General features: G+C 41.2%; 1 protein-coding gene across 4 annotated transcripts in view; it reads left to right on the top strand.

The window, feature by feature from the left end:
• The window catches only part of MKLN1 (muskelin 1), a 361,241-nt gene that overhangs the window by 214,135 nt on the left and 127,517 nt on the right, over positions 1-19,589 (top strand). For all 4 annotated transcript variants that reach the window (XM_062199265.1, XM_062199202.1, XM_062199325.1 and 1 more), the window contains 2 exons: positions 12,434-12,576; positions 15,297-15,385. In XM_062199265.1, coding sequence (XP_062055249.1) covers positions 12,434-12,576; positions 15,297-15,385 — 232 coding nt within the window. The remainder of the gene's footprint in view (positions 1-12,433; positions 12,577-15,296; positions 15,386-19,589) is intronic.

Raw genomic sequence — 19,589 nt, 5'->3', positions numbered from 1 at the left:
GGAGGGTGAACCAACGGCAAAAAAAGGAAGACCTTTCTCTCTGTCTCGCTCTCACTGTCCACTCTGCCTGTCAAAAAAATAATAATAATAAAAAATAATAATAATAATAATAAAAAAAAAGAAAAAAAAAGTTACCATCCTTTTAGTCATATACTTTCAGCATTAATGCTTGTTATGTACCGGCCCACTTGGTATGTCTTTATATTTGAGGAATCAGTGCTTTGACAGGTAAAGCACATGGGTAAATAAAAGTTTGGTGTTTTTTTTTTTTAATTCTATTGTAACTTGTGAAAACTTGTATGCCCATTAGACCACCTGCCATTTATGTGTTTATATTGCAAAATTTGTCTATTATATGTTCATCCTTTGTGTATATAATATAAAGATAATAAAACAAGTAACCTGTTTAATCATCAGCCATTTTTAGAAATGAAAAATGATTATAACCTTTTGGAGTCTCCTGTGAACCCTTTTTTATATCTGTCTTCTACCCCTCCCCCAATAACTACTTCATATTTTGTTAAGTGTCTTCTTACAGTATTATCTGTGTATATATTTATATATAAATATGATTTAGTTTTATTTGATTTTGCATAAATTAACTCATTTATAAATCTGACCTTTTTTTGCTTTGTATTATGGTTATTTAAAAAAAAATGATGTGTTTATTTGAGTCACAGAGAGAGAGGGAGAGACAGGAGTCTTCCATTGGCTGGTTTACTCCCTATATGCCCCCAACAGCCATGAGCCAAGCAGAAGCCAGGATCCAGGAACTCCTGCATGGGTAGCAGGGATGCTGCAGCCTGAGCCGTCGGCCTACAGCCTCCCCGCGTGTGCATTAGAGGAAAGCTGGAATTGGGAGTGGAGCCAGGGCAGGAGCCTGGGCACTCTGACGTGGGATGTCTTGGTCCCAAGTGGTGTCCTCACTGTTTTGCTAAACACCCACCATAGTAGTTTGTTCCTTTTCACCGCAATAAAATATTCCAGTATATGAACATGCCAAAATGTGCTCATCCATTTTGCTGTTGGTAGATATTTGGTTTTTTTTTTTTTTTTTTTTTTTTATAATTTGCTATCATGAAATAGGCTGCCATGAACATTGTTGTGTGTTGTCTCCTGGCACTCACTAGTAAGAGAGTTTCTTCAGGATATATTCATTGGAGTAGAGTTTCTTAATCATAGGATAGACACGTGTGTTCCGCTTTAGCTGTTTTCACAGAGTAGCAGTGTGACTTCTCTCATTGTGTGAAAGTTGCGGTTGCATACATATCTCCATCCCTCCTTTGGCTGAGTTTTAGATTCTGCGAGTCTGGTGGATTTTTCATTGTAACTGACACTGGTTTTAATTTCCTTTTTCTTTTTTTTCAAGCCTCTTTGCATATGTTGATGAACTTTGTGTTTTTAATAGTGTTTTTTTTTTTAAACTTTTATTTAGTAGATATAAATTTCCAAAGTACAGTTTATGGATTACAATGGCTTCCCCCCACCATAACTTCCCTCCCACCCGCAACCCTCCCATCTCCCACTCCCTTTCCCATTCCATTCACATCAAGATTCATTTTCTATTATCTTTATATACAGAAGATCAATTTAGCATATATTAAGTAAAGATTTTAACAGTTTGCCCCCACACAGAACACAAAGTGCCAAATGCTATTTGAGCACTAGTCGTATCATTAATTCACATTGAAGTACACATTAAGGACAGAGATCCTACATGGGGAGTAAGTGCGCAGTGACTCCTGTTATTGACTTAACAAATTGACACTCTTGTTTAAGGCATCAGCAATCTCCCCAGGCTCTAGTCATGAGTTGCCAAGGCCATGGAAGCCCCCTGAGCTCGCTGACTTTGATCTTATTTATTTTTTTTTTTTGCTGAAATGTTTTTGTTTGCTGAAATTTTGATGCATTTGTGTCATTTTTTTAGTGATGATCTTTTTATTTATTTCTAACAGAAACCATGATAACTTCCTTACTGTGAAATTCCCTTTATTTATTATTTGGAATATTTGTTTATTTATTTGAGAGAGAGCTCACAATGTGCACAGATATTCCCATGTACTGGTTCCCTCCCCAAATTCACACAAAGGCCAGAGTTGGGCTGAGGCACAGGATTGGATCGAAGATGGGAGCCAGGAAACCAATCCAGGTCTTCGGCAAAGGTGTCAGGAACCCAACTACTTGAGCCATCGCTGCTGCCTCTCATAGGCATCCTAACCAGGACCTAGACTTCTGGGCTAAATGCTTGCCCTGGACTGTATTTTCGGTGCAGTTGAAATTGTGTGTGTGTGTGCCTATGTATGTGTGTTATATATTTGTTTGCCTATGCATTCATTCAAAGTTTAGTTAGCTGCTTTCATTTTATGTGACTATTAGGTTATTAGCACATAAATACTTATTTAATTGTTTGGACCTAACTACTTAATAAATGAAGCTATTGATTTTTGGGGGGGCGGGTTCTGAGATGGTATATTAAGTTATCTATTGCTGTGTAACAAATTACCTGCAAAACTTAGCAGTTAAGAAAACTGAGCTGTGTTGTTTCACACTGTTTCTGAGTGTGCCTTAGCTGGGTAATGCTGGCTCAGGGTCTTCTGTGAGGTGGTGGCTGGTGTGTCAGCCAGCTCTGCAGTTATCTGAAGGCTTGACTGGGGTTGTAGGACTCACTTCCTGCCTTTGCCTGGAGGCCTTAGCTCCTCACCTTTTGTCCTTCTCTTGGGTCATGTGAATGTCTTCAAGACCAGGCTGAGCTAAGAAGCCCCAGGAGCTCAGTATCTTTTATGACCTGGCCTGAGGCTGAAAACCTCTGGCTCTATCTTCAGATTCACCTGTTATCTCTGTCTTGCCCATTTGACTGGACAGTTCATCCAGTGACTTTTTTTGTTCTTTCTGAATTTTTGTTTCTGTTTCTGTGCTGAGTTTTCACTCATTGAAAACCTACTTTGTTTAACTTCATGATTGAGGCTATTGAGAATATTGAGGAAAGCTGTATGCCCCTTGTTTGTCCCAACATCTGGTTCTTTTTGGATGGGTGTTGAGTGATTTTCTCAGAGAATGTATGCCGCTCTCTCTGTTCTCCGTATGTTGAGTCCTGTCGGGTTGTATTTTGGACGTTGTGAGTACCAGCTCTAGGGCTTTTGGATGATGTCACTTCAGTGAGGCAGCTCCTTTATCAGCCTAGGTGTTTTGTCTTCCACTGCTGTTTTGAGTTCTCTGTGGGAGGTCAGAGAGTCTCCTTAGTACTTTCTCTGGGATTCCCCACTCTGCCCAACTTTTTTTTTTTTTTTTTTCAACCTTACTTGTTTGATTCCTAGGCCAGAAAGGTTGTGAGTTTTCCACATTTGCTTCTGCTACTGCCGCGCCTGCTGTACGTGTGGACTTAGCCCATGGTAAAGATTTGGACTTAGGGGACTTTGTAGCTCCAAGGCTCCCTTTCTTCGAGTGAATGTGAGCTTCTCATCACAGTTAGCTTCTGTTCATCAATTATTCTGAATTCTGATACTTGTTTTTGATTTATGTTAAGGTTTTATAGTTTTCTTTTTCAGTATGTAGGTTGAGAGACATTTAAAAAAATGATTTGGGGGCTGGCGCCGTGACTCACTTGGATAATCCTCTGCCTGCAGCGCCAGCACCCCATGTGGGTGCCAGGTTCTAGTCCCGGTTGCTCCTCTTCCAGTCCAGCTCTCTGCTGTGGCCCAGGAGGGCAGTGGAGGATGGCCCAAGTGCTTGGGCACCTGTACCCGCATGTGAGACCAGGAGGAAGCACCTGGCTCCTGGCTTCGGATTGGCGTAGTTCCTGCCGTAGCAGCCATTTGGAGGGTGAACCAGTGAAAGGAAGATCTTTCTCTCTGTGTCTCTCTCTCTCACTGTCTAACTCTGTCAAAAAAAGAATGATTTGGGGGTTGGTGCTGTGGCAACAGTATCCCATATGGGTGCTGGTTTGAGTCCCAGTTGCTCTACTTTCTCTCCAGCTCCCTGTTAATGGCCTAGGAAAGCAGTAGTAGATGGCCCAACTACTTGAGCTCATCACTTGCATGGGAGACCCTGAAGAAGCTTCTGGTTTCGGCCATTGTGGCCATTTGGGAAGTGAACCATTGGTCAGAAGATCTCTCTCTCTTTCTGACTGCCTTTCAAATAAATACATAAAGAATGGTACCCATACATTTGAAAATAGTGACTTCTGAAATGTAATCTAGCAAGGGCTATTGATACAGAAAGTATACCTGTCCTACCCAATATTGCTTCTCAGGACTTTACCTCCTAAAAGCATCTGTAGGTAAGGATGTTAGATGTTACACGAGTGCTTAATGCAGCAGTTACTGAGTGATATAATTCTGTGGATAAAAACTTTACAGGAGAATACTAGGATATGTCTTTTATGGGATATTGTTAGTCTTCAGTAAAATGAACTGTCTTTATATCTATTAAATTGGAAAGATTGCCTCTGTGAAGTAAGAAAAGCAAGTTGGAGCAAAAGATCTGCAGTAAGATACTGTTGTTAACTAGTCACTTTCCTCCCCTTGCCAGTAAGTGTGTGTGTGTATGTGTGAGTGTGTGTGTGTGTTTGTGTTGTATAACATATATGTGCCTGCTTTATGTATTTATATTTGTATTTGATGGAGTGAACCCAGAGCAGCATATGAATAGCACAAAAATACTTGATAGCATTGGTTACTTAAGCGGGGAGGAAATAAGAGGACAAAAAACAAAATTCAGTAGTTTATTTTGAAACAGTTGGGGCCAGCATTAGTGGTGTAATGGGTAAAGCTGCTGCCTACAGTGTGAGCATCCCATATGGGCAACAGGGCTTGAATCCCAGCAGCTCCACTTCTGGTCAGGCTCCCTGCTAATGTGCCTGGGAAAGCAGAGGAAAATGGCCCAAGTGCTTGGGTTCCTGCACCCTTGTGGGAGATCCAGAAGCAGCTACAGATTCCTGTCTTTGACCTGGCACAGCCCTGGACATTGTAACCATTTGAGGAGTGAATCAGTGGATGAAACATCTGTCTCTCTGTAATTCTGCCCTTCAAAGAAATAAAAATAAATTTTAACAATTTTGCTTGAAAAAGTTATTCCCATTAAAAACAGGACGTATGATATTGCATGAGCATAAAGTATGTATATGTGTGACTGTATCCATAGAGAATTTTTTTTCACTTTTATTTAATAAATATAAATGTCCAAAGTACAGCTTATGGATTACTATGGCTCCCCCCCCCCATAACTTCCCTCCCACCCACAACCCTCCCATCTCCCACTCCCTCTCCCATCCCATTCGCATCAAGGTTCATTTTCAATTCTCTTTATATACAGGAGATCAATTTAGTATATATTAAGTAAAGATTTTAACATTTTGCACCCACACAGAATCATAAAGTGTAAAATACTGTTTGAGTACTAGTTCTAGCATTAATTCACATTGAGCAACACATTAAGGACAGAGATCCTACATGGGGAGTAAGTGCACAGTGACTCCTGTTATTGACTTAACAAATTGACACTCTTATTTATGGCGTCAGTTATCTCCCTAGGCTCTTGTCATGAGTTGCCAAGGCTATGGAAGCTTTTTGAGTTCACCGACTCTGATCTTATTTAGACAAGTTCATAGTCAAAGTGGAAGTTCTTGCCTCCCTTCAGAGAAAGGTACCTCCTCCTTTGATGGCCCGTTCTTTCTACTGGGGTCTCACTCGCAGAGATCTTTCATTTAGATTTTTTTTTTTTTTTTTTTTTTTTTTTTTTGCCAGAGAGTCTTGGCTTTCCATGCCTATAATACTCTCATGGGCTCTTCAGCCAGATCTGAATGCCTTAAGGGCTGATTCTGAGGCCAGAGTGCTGTTTAGGACATCTGCCCTTCTATGAGTCTGCTGTGTATCCCGCTTCCCATGTTGGATCATTCTCTCCCTTTTTGATTCTATCAGTTAGTATTAGCAGTCTTGTTTGTGTGATCCCTTTGACTCTTAGACCTATCATTCTGATCAATTGTGAACTGAAATTGATCACTTGGACTAGTGCGATGGCATTGGTACATGCAACCTTGATGGGATTGTATTGGAATCCCCTGGCACATTTCTAACTCCACCATTTGGGGCAAGTCAGCTTGATCTTGTCCCAAATGGTACAGCTCCTCCCTCTCTTATTCCCATTCTTATATTTAACAGAGATCACTTTTCAGTTAAATTTAAACACCTAAGAATAATTGTGTGTTAATTACAGAGTTCAACCAATAGTATTAAGTAGGACAAAAAAAATACTAAAAGGGATAAAGTATTAAGTTGTTCATCAACAGTCAGGACAAGGGCTGATCAAGTCACCATTTCTCATAATGTCCATTTCACTTCCACAGGTTTCCTTTTAGGTGCTCAGTTAGTTGTCACCGATCAGGGAGAACGTATGATGTTTGTCCCTTTGGGACTGGCTTATTTCACTCAGCATGATGTTTTCCAGATTCCTCCATTTTGTTGCAAATGACCAGATTTCATTTTTTTTTTTTTACTGCTGTATAGTATTCTATAGAGTACATGTCCCATAACTTCTTTATCCAGTCTACTGTTGATGGGCATTTAAGTTGATTCCTGTCTTAGCTATTGTGAATTGAGCTGCAATAAACATTAAGGTGCAGACCACTTTTTTGTTTGCCAATTTAATTTCCTTTGGGTAAATTCCAATGAGTGGGATGGCTGGGTTGTATGGTAGGGTTATATTCAGGTTTCTGAGGAATCTCCAGACTGACTTCCATAATGGCTTAACCAGTTTGTATTCCCACCAACAGTGGGTTAGTAGTCCCTTTTCCCAAACATCCTCGCCAGCATCTATTGTTGGTAGATTTCTGTATGTGAGCCATTTTAACCGGAGTGAGGTGAAACCTCATTGTGGTTTTGATTTGCATTTCCCTCATTGCTAGTGATCTTGAACATTTTTTCATGTGCTTGTTGGCCATTTGGATTTCCTCTTTTGAAAAATGTCTATTAAGGTCCTGGCCCATCTCTTAAGTGGGTTGTTTGTTTTATTGTTGTGGAGTTTCTTGATCTCTTTGTAGATTCTGGATTAAACTGAATTTTCTGTAAAATGGAGGAGGTAGTGATGATCTCAAGATGATGGATTTTAGGTGATTGTGAATTTCTTTTTTCTTTTTGAAAGCTTTTATTATTTAATAAATTTCTTAGGTACACATCAGTACAGCTTTTGGAATATATCGGTTCTTCCCTTCATAACTGCCCTCCCACTCCTACTCCCTCTACTATCCCATTCTTCATTAAGATTCATTTTTAATTATCTTTATATACAGAAGATCAACTCTATACTAAGTAATGATTTCAACAGTTTGCACCCACACAGACACACTAAGTATAAAATACTGTTTGAAGACTAGTTTGACCATTTAATTCCCATAGTACAACTCATAAAGGACAGAAGTCCTACATGGGGAGCAAGTGCACAGTGACTCTTGTTGATTTATTTATTTTTTAAAGATTTATTTATTTATTTGGAAATCAGAGTTACAAAGAGAGGAGAGGCAGAGAGAGAGGGAGGAAGGGAGGGATGAAAGGAGGGAGGGATGGAGAGAGGGAGGTGTCTTCCATCCACTGGTTCACTCCCCAGTCTGAAACTAGGATCTAGGAGCTTCTTTTATGCCACCCATGTGGGTGCAGGGGCCCAAAGACTTGGGCCATCTTCTATTGCTTTCCCAGGCCATAGCAGAGAGCTGGATCAGAAGTAGAGCAGCTGGGCTTTGAACCGGCGCCCATGTGGGATGCCAGCACTGCAGGCGGCGGGTTTACCCACTGTGCCATACCACCAGCCCCTCCTGTTGCTGATTTAATAATTGACACTCTTACTTATGTCTGTCTTATATTTTTATCTCCTTTTTGATTCTCACTTTGAATTAATATGTATAACTTGTATAGACAAAAAATTAAAGCCGTTTTCATTATCGTGGGGGCAAATATTTTAAGACTTAATGAGAAAACATTACTGTTAATTCTGGATCATTTGTGCTGATGCTGGAAATAAATGTAGCATGAATGAAACTCCATAAATGCTTTAAAATAGCAGTTTACCCTTCTCCCTTGTCAGATATGTGTTATGAGAATTAATGATAATGTCGTTGGGAAATATGCCTTTCGGGATGACGGTGAATACACTAGCATTTGTTAAATCTGCACTTACAGATGTCTCGCTAACTGCTCACACCTCTTCTACTGCAGCTAGAAGCTTCCAAGGTAGTGTATGTAAGTCAACGTGTGATGTTAGGTCATTTTGTTTTCTTTCTGAGGCCAGAGAGGGCAGTTAAAGTTGGTAACAGACACAGTGTTCTCCTTTAGTGTGATCTAAGCAGGTTAAAGAAACTTCAGTGATTAATATAGTGCATTGTGTATCTGTAGTATATGTTTTAGCTTTTATGATGCACTCAGACACTCAGATTATTCTTTTTCCTTTTTTTTTTTGACAGGCAGAGTTAGAAAGAAAGAGAAAGGTCTTTCTTTTTCCATTGGTTCACCCCCCATGTGGCCGCTACGGCCAGCGCACTGTGCCTATCTGAAGCCAGGAGCCAGGTGCTTCCTCCTGGTCTCCCGTGGGGTTGCAGGGCCCAAGCACTTGGGCCATCCTCCACTGCACTCCCGGGCCACAGCAGAGAGCTGGAGTAGAAGAGGAGCAACCAGGACTAGAACCCGGGGTGCTGGCGCCGCAGGCGGAGGATCAGCCTAGTGAGCCGCAGCGCCAGCAGATTATTATTTTTTTCTAAAAATGTTTATTTCTAAGTTTTTATTTAAAAGGCAGAAAGAAAGAAAGAGATATCTTTGATCCACTGGTTCACTCTCCAAATACCTGCAACAGCTGGGCTGGGCCAGACTGACACCAGGAAAATGGAACTCAATCCAGGTCTTCTCTGGGGGTAGCAGGGACCGAATTACTAGAGCCATCGTATGCTGCCTCCCAGGGTGTGTGTTAGTAGGAAGTTTGGTTGAAAGCCGAGCTGAGACTAACCAGCGCTCTGATGTGGTATGTGGATGTCCCAGGCAACGTCTTAACTACTGCTGTGTGTGTGTGCGTGTGCGTGTGTATCTATAGACTTTGTATCTTTTTATGAACATGTTTTTTGAGGGTCATCCATGTTGTCATAGGCAGTGATATTTCATTTCTTTGCAGGAGTGGGGAACCTTTTTTCTGTCAGTTTCTCCTTTTCTACTTTGGCCTTGCTCTTGGCAATAATATACATTCTGCCTCTAGATTTATGTATTATTGTTATTTCATATAAACATAGTCATATAGCTTGACCTTGTGTTGTGTGTCTGACTTTTCACTTTAGTATATTTTTGTGGTTAATCCATGTTGTAGCGTTGATCAGTACTTCATTCTTTTCTGTTGCTGAATAATACTATGTTTTGTGGTTTGTTTGGTTAGTCATTAGTAGATGTATATTTGGGTTGTGTTGTGTAGACTTTTTGGCTATTACGAATGGTACTACTCTTGACATTCATATACATCATGTGTTTGTTCAAATACTTTTTTTTAAACTTCTTTTGGGTATATGCTAGGAGTAGACCTTCTTGATCATGTAGTAATTCTGTTTAACTTTTTGAGGAATTGCTAAATTACCCACAATGTTTATAATTTTAACATTTCTATCAGCAATGTTTGAGAGGTCCACTTTGTCCTCAACATGCCAGTACTTGTTATTTTGCTCTTTCTCTGTCTTTGTCTCTCTCTCTCTCTTTCTCTCTCTCTCTCTCTCTCTGTGTATATGTGTGTTGAGAGTGAAATGATATTTCATTGTGGTTTTGATTTGGCTTTCCCTGATGATCAATGTTGAACACATCTTTTCATGATGTTTAATTTTTTTTAAAAAGATTTATTTTATTTATTTTGAAAGGCAGAGCTGGAGGGGTGGGGAGAGGAAGAGAGAGAGAGAGAAATCTTCCATTCAGTGGTTCACTCTCCAAATGGCCACAACAGCTAGGGCTGGGCCAGGGCAAACCCAGGAGTCAGGAGCTTCATCTAGGTCTGCCAAATGGGTGCAGAGCCCAAGCACTTTGTCCATCTTCCACTGCTTTCCCAGACACATTAGCAGGGAGCTGGATCAGAAGTGCAGCAGCTGGGGCTCAAGCTGTTGCCCACCATGTGGGACGCTGGTATTGTAGGTGATAGCTTTACTCGTTATACCACATTGCCAAGCTGCCCCCCTCCCCCTTTTAAGATTTATTTTATTTATTTGGAAGGCAGAGTTAGAGGGTGAGACAGGGAGATACAGAGGGGACTGCCATCTGGTGGTTCACTCCCCAAAGGGCCACAACAGCCTGGGCTGGGCTAGGCTGAAGCCAGAAGCTTCATCCAGATCTTCCACATGGGCTCAGGGGCCAAAGGACTTGGGTCATCTGCTGCTGCTTTCCTAGTTGCATTAGCAAGCAACTGGGTCAGAATAGAAAATTTTGTTAGCAAGCAGCTGGACTGGAAGCGCAACAGCCAGGTCTTGAACTGGTACCCATATGGAATGCTAGTGTTGCAGGTGACAGCTTACTCCACAATGCTGGTCCCATGATGTTTAATCTTCTTTAGAGAAAGAGCTATTCATACTTTGTCTATTTTTAAATTGAGTCAATTGTCTTTCTGCTGTTGATTTTTAAGTTTTAGTGCTTATGTTTAGGATGTTGATCTTGGCTCGTTTTTTTTTTTTTTTTTTTTTTTTTTTTGGACAGAGTGGAGAGTGAGAGAGAGAGAGACAGAGATAAAGGTCTTCCTTTTTGCTGTTGGTTCACCCTCCAATGGCCGCTGTGGCCGGCGCACCGCGCTGATCCGAAGGCAGGAGCCAGGTGCTTCTCCTGGTCTCCCATGGGGTGCAGGGCCCAAGCACTTGGGCCATCCTCCACTGCACTCCCTGGCCACAGCAGAGAGCTGGCCTGGAAGAGGGGCAACCGGGAAAGAATCCGGTGCCCCAACCGGGACTAGAACCCGGTGTGCCGGCGCCGCAAGGCGGAGGATTAGCTTGTTGTTGGCTCGGTTTTGATCCATTTTGAGTTAGTTTTTGTGCATGGGAATAGGTGTAGGAGCACTGACTGTTACCACCTGCAGTACCCATTACTATTATGAAACATGAAATCTCTGCTGCAGACATCTTGGTTGGTTTTCTGAGTAGCTTTATCCTCACGTAGTCAATCAGTGGTAACTTCCTGCTTACGTTTTTAATTGAAAACTGTCTGCTAATGTACAATGTGCTCCCTAATTAACTTATCCTGTTTTATCCAGTGTGTGGTAGGAAAACTTGAGCTACATTAGACATCTATAGTAGGTCTGGATTGTTTAATTTGTAAAATTGTCAGGGGTGGTTAGTAACTCTTGAAGTTTATTTGTAGGTTTTAGGTTTTGTCACTGGCTTAGAGCATTGATTTAGTTATTGAAGTATAGTTCATGGGAACATGAACTTGCTATTTTTGCATTCTAATCTTTATTTGATAATTCCTTGGCTATGTTACTTACTTATTGAATACTGTTCTGTGGTTAGAAATTCTTTTTCTCGGGGGCTGGCGCCGTGGCTCACTTGGTTAATCCTCCGCCTGCAGCACTGGCATCCCATATGGGTGCTGGGTTCTAGTCCCGGTTGCTCCTCTTCCAGTCCAGCTCTCTGCTGTGGCCCAGGAGGGCAGTGGAGGATGGCCCAAGTGCTTGGGCCCTGCACCCGCATGGGAGACCAGGAGGAGGCACCTGGCTCCTGGCTTCGGATCGGCGCAGCACTGGCCATAGCGGCCATTTGGGGGGTGAGCCAACGGAAGGAAGACCTTTCTCTCTGTTTCCCTCTCTCACTGTCTATAACTCTACCTGTCAAATAAAAAAAAAAAAAAAAGAAAAAAGAAAGAAAGAAATTCTTTTTCTCACCTTTAATCTGCAGTATTCAGGATGATGCAGTTTCTGGGATTTACTAGATTAAAACAGTGGGTGAGTTGTTTGGTATATTAGTTAAGTCACCGTGTCAGACTCCTGCATCCCAAGTTGGGGTACCTGGTTCCATCCTTGCTTCCAGTACAGCTTCCTGCTAGTGGGCCCCCTCGAATAGCTTAAGTAATAGCTCAAGTACTTGGGTCCCTGCCACCCACATGGGAGACCTGGATTCAGTTCTGGGCTCCTTCCTGGTTTTGCCTTGACAGCTCAGGTTGTTAAGAGCATTTGGGGAGTGAACCATTAGATGAGACATCTTTCTTCAACTGTTTATATCTCTCTGCCTTTCAAAGAAAATTAAAACAAAGATATTGAAAAAAAAATAAAAGTGATGATTGTGTGGTAACCTTTACAGGACTCTTGTGTTTATTCTTTCCTTTCAAAAAATAATCTTCCAGTGGAGAGGGGTCCAGATAGACCTTCTGTTTGTTAATTGTCAAGTGTTTTAACTTTTAGAGTTATTTGTTTTAACCAGAGGAAGATATAATTTGGTTGTTTCTTTTTTTAGTATTTGATTCTGAAGCTTGAAAGGCCTGCTATAGTTCAGAACATCACATTTGGAAAATATGAGAAAACTCACGTCTGCAACTTGAAGAAATTCAAAGTCTTTGGTGGAATGAATGAAGAAAATATGACAGAGCTGTTGTCTAGGTGAGTTATGGTTGTGAGGAGAGAAGTTGTCTTCTAAACTGCAGTTCTAGCTTCATCTCTTTGTAGTGAAGCCTATGTAGTTTGATTTTTCCTTCAAAAGAGAAAAGAATATTTCTCCTATTCTTTTTTAATACTGTGGCCTAACTTTTTTTTCCTTTTAAACTACTGGGTACTCAATGTTATCCAGCAAAAATGAATAAAATTTTTTGATATTTTTTATTTTCAATTGTATTTTTAAAATGTTAATGACTTGAGCTTTAAGGAAAACCTTTGCTATAAAAATATAGTCTCTATCCAAAACATTGGTTCACTGCTGTAATCCAGAAGTAATCCTCTAAGAGTTTATTGTAAGCAGGGCACTGAGAAAAGGAAGTTCTTGTAAATGGAAAAGCTACATGACTTAACATAGTGCTTGCTGCAAGGAAGGAGGAGGAGCTCAGGAGCCTCAGAAATAAAGGTGTTAATTTGCCCCTCAGAGAGTGAAAAATCATATAGCAGTAGAATATGCAAATAAAACCATGCAGATATAGAATATATTTGTGGGGCCACCACTGTGATGTAGCGAGTAAAGCTGCCCAGCATCCTATGTGGGTGCCGGCCAGTTTGAGTCCCGGCTTCTGATGCAGCCCTCTGCCATGGCCTGGGAAAGCAGTGGAAGATGGCCCAAGTCTTTGGGCCCCTGCACCCCCATGAGAAGACCCGGAGGAAGCTCCTGGCTCCTGGCTTTGGATCGGCACAGCTCCTGCTGTTGTGGCCAACTGGGGAGTGAACCAGCGGATGGAAGGCCTCTCTTCCTTTCTATGTGTAATTCTGACTTTCAAATACATAAATAAATCTTTAAAAAAATATATATTTGTGACATGGTAGATCCCATTAACTCAGTACTTTAAGTAAATATTACTTCAATACTGCATTGATTTTAGTCAGGAAGTATTTTAGGACATAATCAGAAGGTGACTTCCACATTTCAAAAGTTGGATTTCAAAAAGTTGAAAATATATAATTTAAAGCTAAGCTTATTTTGGTGAAAAATTAAAAAGAAAATTCAGGCATAATGTTATCACAGTATACATTTTCCAGGAAGACTTTTTGAAGACTCCTTATATGCAAGGAATTAAAAATTTATTGCACCAAAAATTTTTTAAAGATTTATTTATTTGAAAGGTAGAGTTACAGAGAGAGGTAGAGACAGAGAGAGAAGTCTTCAATCGATTGGTTCACTCCCCAAATGGCCACATTGGCCGAAACTGAGCCAATCTGAAGCCAGGAGCCAGGAGCTCTTTTTAGGGCTCCCACATAGGTACAGGGGCCCACTGCTTTCTCAGGTGTGTTAGGAGGGTGCTGGATTGGAAGTAGAGCACCTGAAACTAAAACCGGTGCCCATATGGGATGCCCACACTGCAGACCAGGGCTTTAACATGCTGTGCCACAGTGCCGGCCCCCAAAATAAGCTTTTTTTTTTTTTTTTTTTTTAAGATTTATTTATTGGCCAGCGCTGTGGCTTAACAGGCTAATCCTCCACCTTGCGGCGCCGGCACACCGGGTTCTTGTCCTGGTTGGGGCGCCGGATTCTATCCCGGTTGCCCCTCTTCCTGGCCAGCTCTCTGCTATGGCCCGGGAAGGCAGTGGAGGATGGCCCAAGTCTTTGGGTCCTGCACCCGCTTGGGAGACCAGAAGAAGCACCTGGCTCCTGGCTTCAGATCAGCGCGATGCGCCGGCCACAGCGGCCATTGGAGGGTGAACCAACGGCAAAAAGGAAGACCTTTCTCTCTGTCTTTCTCTCCCTCTCACTATCCACTCTGCCTGTCCAAAAAAAAAACAAAAACAAAAACAAAAAAAAACACCAAGATTTATTTATTTATTTGAAAGGCAGAGTTACAGAGAGGCAGAGGCAGGGGCAGAGAGAAAGAGAGGTCTTCCATCCATTGGTTCACTCCCCAGGTGACTGCAGTGGCAGGAGCTATGCCAATCCAAAGCCAGGAGCCAGGAGCTTCTTCCAGGTCTCCCACACAGGTGCAGGGGCCCAAGGACTTGGGCCATCTTCTACTGCTTTCCCAGGCCATAGCAGAGAGCTGGATCGGACGTGGAGCAGCTGAGACTCAAACTGGCCGTCCGTTTGAGTTGCCAGCACTGCAGGCGGTGGCTTTACCTGCTACACCACAGCACTGGTCCCCAAAATAAACTCTTAATTCCATCTTCTGCTAACTTATGATGTATCCTTGTTTATATGTCAATTCTAAGTGTTTAAGTGGAGTAGTGCTGTGAGTTCCTTTAGGATAAAGCAGGTTTGTCTTTGAAATTTTGTTTAAAAGGAACATTAACATCCCATTCAGAAACAAATGATTTAATTCTTAGACAAATTCTCATATTTGACTTTTAAGTTGTCAGTTATAAATGTGACTTCTTTTTTAGTTTTTCTTCTTACCACCTGAAACTTAAGTTATACATTGGTGACACCAGGTCCTGTAATACATTGCTGTGCACTGTTGCCAACTCGTTAATTAATACTCAGTGTTTTTCATTAGCTGTCAAATAATTAATAGAATATAGTTACAATGCAGTTCATTAGAATATAAAAGTTTTAACTTTATTCTCATGTTGGACCACTTAGTCATTTATTGTGAGCATTGTTTTAAACTGAAAATTTGAGTATGACATCTGTATTTTAGTGTATTTCTTAATTATGAAGTCAGATTTAATAATATTTTTTTCTCTTTCAGTGGCTTAAAGAATGATTATAACAAAGAAACATTCACCTTGAAGCATAAAATTGATGAACAGATGTTCCCTTGTCGATTCATAAAAATAGGTAAGGTTTTAGCATTCAGGAATGGAAAAAAATTTTTTTATATCATCAGTCAGGAGACTATAGCCCATGGACCAAATCCTGCAGGCCTCTCTTTGTTTAAAATAAAAATCTATGGGAGCACTGCTCTGCTGGCTTGTTTATGTTACCTGGAGTTATTTTGTGCTGTAAAGGCAGAACGAGCTGCCAGAGTTCAGAGGTTACTCACTAAGCTCAAAAAGGTTGCTATTTGACCCTTTACAGAAAATGTTGTTAGTTTTAAAGCTTTAGCATTCTAAAACGAAAAACAAAATACTGAAATTACTGAAATGTTTCTTAAGGTAGTATATTATGGTTACTTTTTATTCTGTTCTTTTTTATTTTTTTTTTATTGAAATGTTGGTCATATTCACTAAATTCATTTCATGACTTACTAGTGTGTTGTTAACTGCTGTTTGACCATTACTACTTTAATGAAAGGATAACCTTAAAGGCCCAAATCTCACATGTTGATTTGGTGGAATAGAGTGTTTGCTAGTCTGTCAGGAGCCGTTCTGTTCTACCTTGGCGCAGTAATCCAGTTGTGCAGAAGGAATCCCTGAAGTCTTGTGGAAGATTGCTGAGAGAGGGAAAGCCGTCTTGGAAATAGTTGGGTGTCCAGTGTGTTACTTTCTCTTGTAACTGTAATTTCTTTTGTTACATAATTGTAAATAAAATCTGTTTCCTGTTCTATTTAAGAATTTGTGAGCAAGCACATTTTTTGAATAAATTTAACTCTTGATTATGTACTTCTTCTTCTGTGCTAGTGAGTAACTCTTTCTTTAGTGTTTGGATCACCCAGTTCCTCCAGTGTCTTTCGTAGCTTTAATAATTCTGTGATCTTTTATTTCAGATATATAAATGGTGGAAATTAGAGCCCTTCCCAGCTCTTTGTTAGCCTTTTATTTTATTTTGGTGAATTTTTGCTTGTGCATTTTTAATTTTCCCCAACTTTATTAAAGTCTAATTAGTGAATATAATTATTTATATGTTTATGATGTGTAGTATAATTTTGTGATGTAGGCATACATTGGGAAGCTGATTAACATATCCTTCAACACACATTTTTTGTGGTAAGGCATTTAAGATCTACTTTCTCAGCAGTTTTCAAGTATGCTGTACAGTAGAGCTCTGGTTCTACCCTAACTGAAATCTTGTCCCTTTTACCAACATTTCTCTCTTCTCAGCAGCAGTCTAACTGTAGAACACAATGATATCTTTTCTTTCTTTCTTTTTTATTGACAGAGTGGACAGTGAGAGAGAGACAGAAAGGTCTTCCTTTTCCGTTGGTTCACCCCCCAGTGGCCGCTGCGGTCAGCGCACTGTGGCCGGTGCACTGCGCTGATCCGAAGCCAGGAGCCAGGTGCTTCCTCCTGGTCTCCCATGCGGGTGCAGGGGCCCAAGCACTCGGGCCATCCTCCACTGTACTCCCGGGCCACAGCAGAGAGCTGGACTGGAAGAGGAGCAACTGGGTCTAGAACTCTGGGTGCCAGCGCCGCAGGCGGAGGATTAGCCTATTGAGCCACGGCGCTGGCTGATATCTTTTCTTGACCTGGAGTTAATCTTATAGTGTTCAGGCAGGATGTTAATTGGAGCTTTCCAGGTAATTATAGCCACTGATTAGCTCATTTAATATTTAGGACACTACTATTTAGGTAAATTTGTATTTCTTTTCTGTTAAAAAAAATGTTAATACTGATCTGTAGTCTATTTGCTTTTCAACCCCTTTTTAACATCTCTTGATAATTTTTGTTTGAAAGTTATGTAAGCAAAATGTGAAACTAAAAGCCTGTGTGTCAGGTTGGCATTTTTGGTTTATCACCATATTTCCTGGGGGAAAAAAAAAACAGCTATTGGAGCAGGTATTTGGCACAGTGGTTAAGCTGCTGCTTGTGATGCCTTAGCCCATATGCCTGGGTTTGGATCCCAGTTCCTCTGCTTCTGCTCCAGCGTCCTCCCAGTGCACACTCTGGGTGATTGCGGGAGTGGCTCGAGCACTGCCATCCAAGTGGGCAGCCCTTGATGGAGGTTCTGCTTCAGCCTGGCCCGGCTCTGCTACTTAGTCATTTGGAGAGTAAACCAGAAAATGCAAGAGATCTTGATCTTTCTCTTTATCTCTCTGTCCTTCCCTCCCTGTCACCTTGCCTTTTATATAAAATGCAAGGAAATAAAAATTAAGAAGATATCAGAACACAGTATACAGAAAGTTTACAAATATTCACAGAAACTGTTCTGCCGAAGGGCATGAATTATGATAGCTGTCTTTGGTGATGGCTTAATGCAAATATTTGTTGAACTGGTCAGGCTAAATTGTTACAGTTAGAAGAAGAAATGTGTTTGAATAATTAATATTTACATTCTGTTGTGATATATTTGAAAGATCTTGCTTTATTTAAAAAGAAGCTTGTCTTTTTTTTTTTTTTTTTTAAGAAAGCTTTTATTTAATGAATGCAAATTTCAGTTACAGCATTAGGGATAAAGTGGTCCCTTCCTGCCCACCCACCTCCACTCCTGGCCCACCTTCTACTCTCTCTCTCGTCCCATTCTTCATTAAGATTCGTTTTTAATTAACTTTATATACAGAAGACCATTTTATACTAAGTAAAGGTTTCCACAATTTGCACCCCACACAGACACACAAAGTATAAAGTAATGTTTGAAAACAACTTTTACCGTTAATTCTCATAGTACTATGCTTTAAGGACAGAGGTCCTACATGGGGAGCAAGTGCACAGTGACTCCTGTTGTTGATTTAACAATTGACACTCTTATTTATGACGTCAGTGATCACCCGAGGCTCTCGACATGAATTGCTATGGAAGCTTTTTGTGTCTACAAACTCTGTCAGTATTGACAGGACCATAAGCAAAGTGAAGTTCTCTCCTCCCTTCAGAGAAAGGTACCTCCTTCTTTGATAGCCCCTTCTTTCCACTGGGATCTCACTTACAGAGATCCTCCATGTAGATTTTTTTTTTAAGATTTATTTTATTTATTTGAAAGTGTTAGGGAGAGAGAGAGAGAGGTCTTCCATCCACTGGTTCACTCCCCAAATGACTGCAGCGGCTGGAGCTGCACCCATCCGAAACCAGGAGCCAGGAGCTTCTTCTGGGTCTCCTGTGCAGGTGCAGGGGCCCAAAGACTTGGGCCATCTTCTGCTTTCCCAGGCCATAGCAGAGAGCTGGATCGGAAGAGGATCCGCCGGGTCTTGAACCGGCGCCCATATGTGATGCGGTCACTTCAGGCCAGGGCTTTAACCCGCTGCGCCACCGTGCTGGCCCCATGTAGATCATTTTTTGCCACACTGTCTTGGCTTTCCATGCCTGAAATGCTCTCCTGGGCTTCTCAGCCAGATCCGAATACAAAAAAATACAATCAGCATTCAGTAAGGGGAGGGAACAGAAGCAAGACTACCTCAATAACAGGCAATCTCAAAGTCATTGGATTTGCGTCCAGTGTAATTTTATTTGTAACATACATAGCTTTTTCCATTGAATTTTGCTTAAACTGAATTTAAAGTAAGTTTGGACACAAATTGTTAACAGGGAAAAATAAGCCCACATTTTTATTGTGTGGCAGGTTTTAGGCTTCAGAATCTATCATGGATAGTCCAGAGTACCAGCCAGCCCACTACACTGATACCATTGACATCTTTCCTTCAGGTCTGTTTCACTTCCCTTCCTTACGTTACCTTTTCTGTAAAAAGAGGATGATAATACCTTTGCTGTCGAATGGTAAGGTAGCTTGCCTTATTGCACATGTCTTGTCTGTTCTAGATTATGATCTGTGATAGTCTTTTAAATTTTATTTATAAAGGAAATGCTTCTATTTTGAACATCTCTCAGCTTAAATTCCTAAAGCATTTGTTCTTTTGTTTCTTTAAGGATTTGTTTTATTTATTTGGATGACAGAATTACAGAGAGAGATGGAGACAGAGAGCTCTTCCATCCGCTGGTTCACTCCCCAAATGGCTGCAACAGCTAGAGCTGGGCCGATCTGAAGCCAGGAGCTTCCTCAGGTCTCCTACATGGGTGCAAGGGCCCAAGGGCTTGGGTCATCCTCCTTTGCTTTCCCCTGTGCTTTAGCAGGGAGCTGGATCGGAAGTGGGACAGACAGGACCATATGGGATGCTGGCACTGCAGGCTGGCCTTTAACCTGCTGCGCCAGAGCGCCAGCCCCGCCACAGCATTTG

Source organism: Lepus europaeus, chromosome 1 (genome assembly GCF_033115175.1).
Source record: "Lepus europaeus isolate LE1 chromosome 1, mLepTim1.pri, whole genome shotgun sequence".
NCBI classification, from domain to species: Eukaryota; Metazoa; Chordata; class Mammalia; order Lagomorpha; family Leporidae; genus Lepus; species Lepus europaeus.
This window is presented reverse-complemented; position numbering and strand designations above follow the sequence as displayed.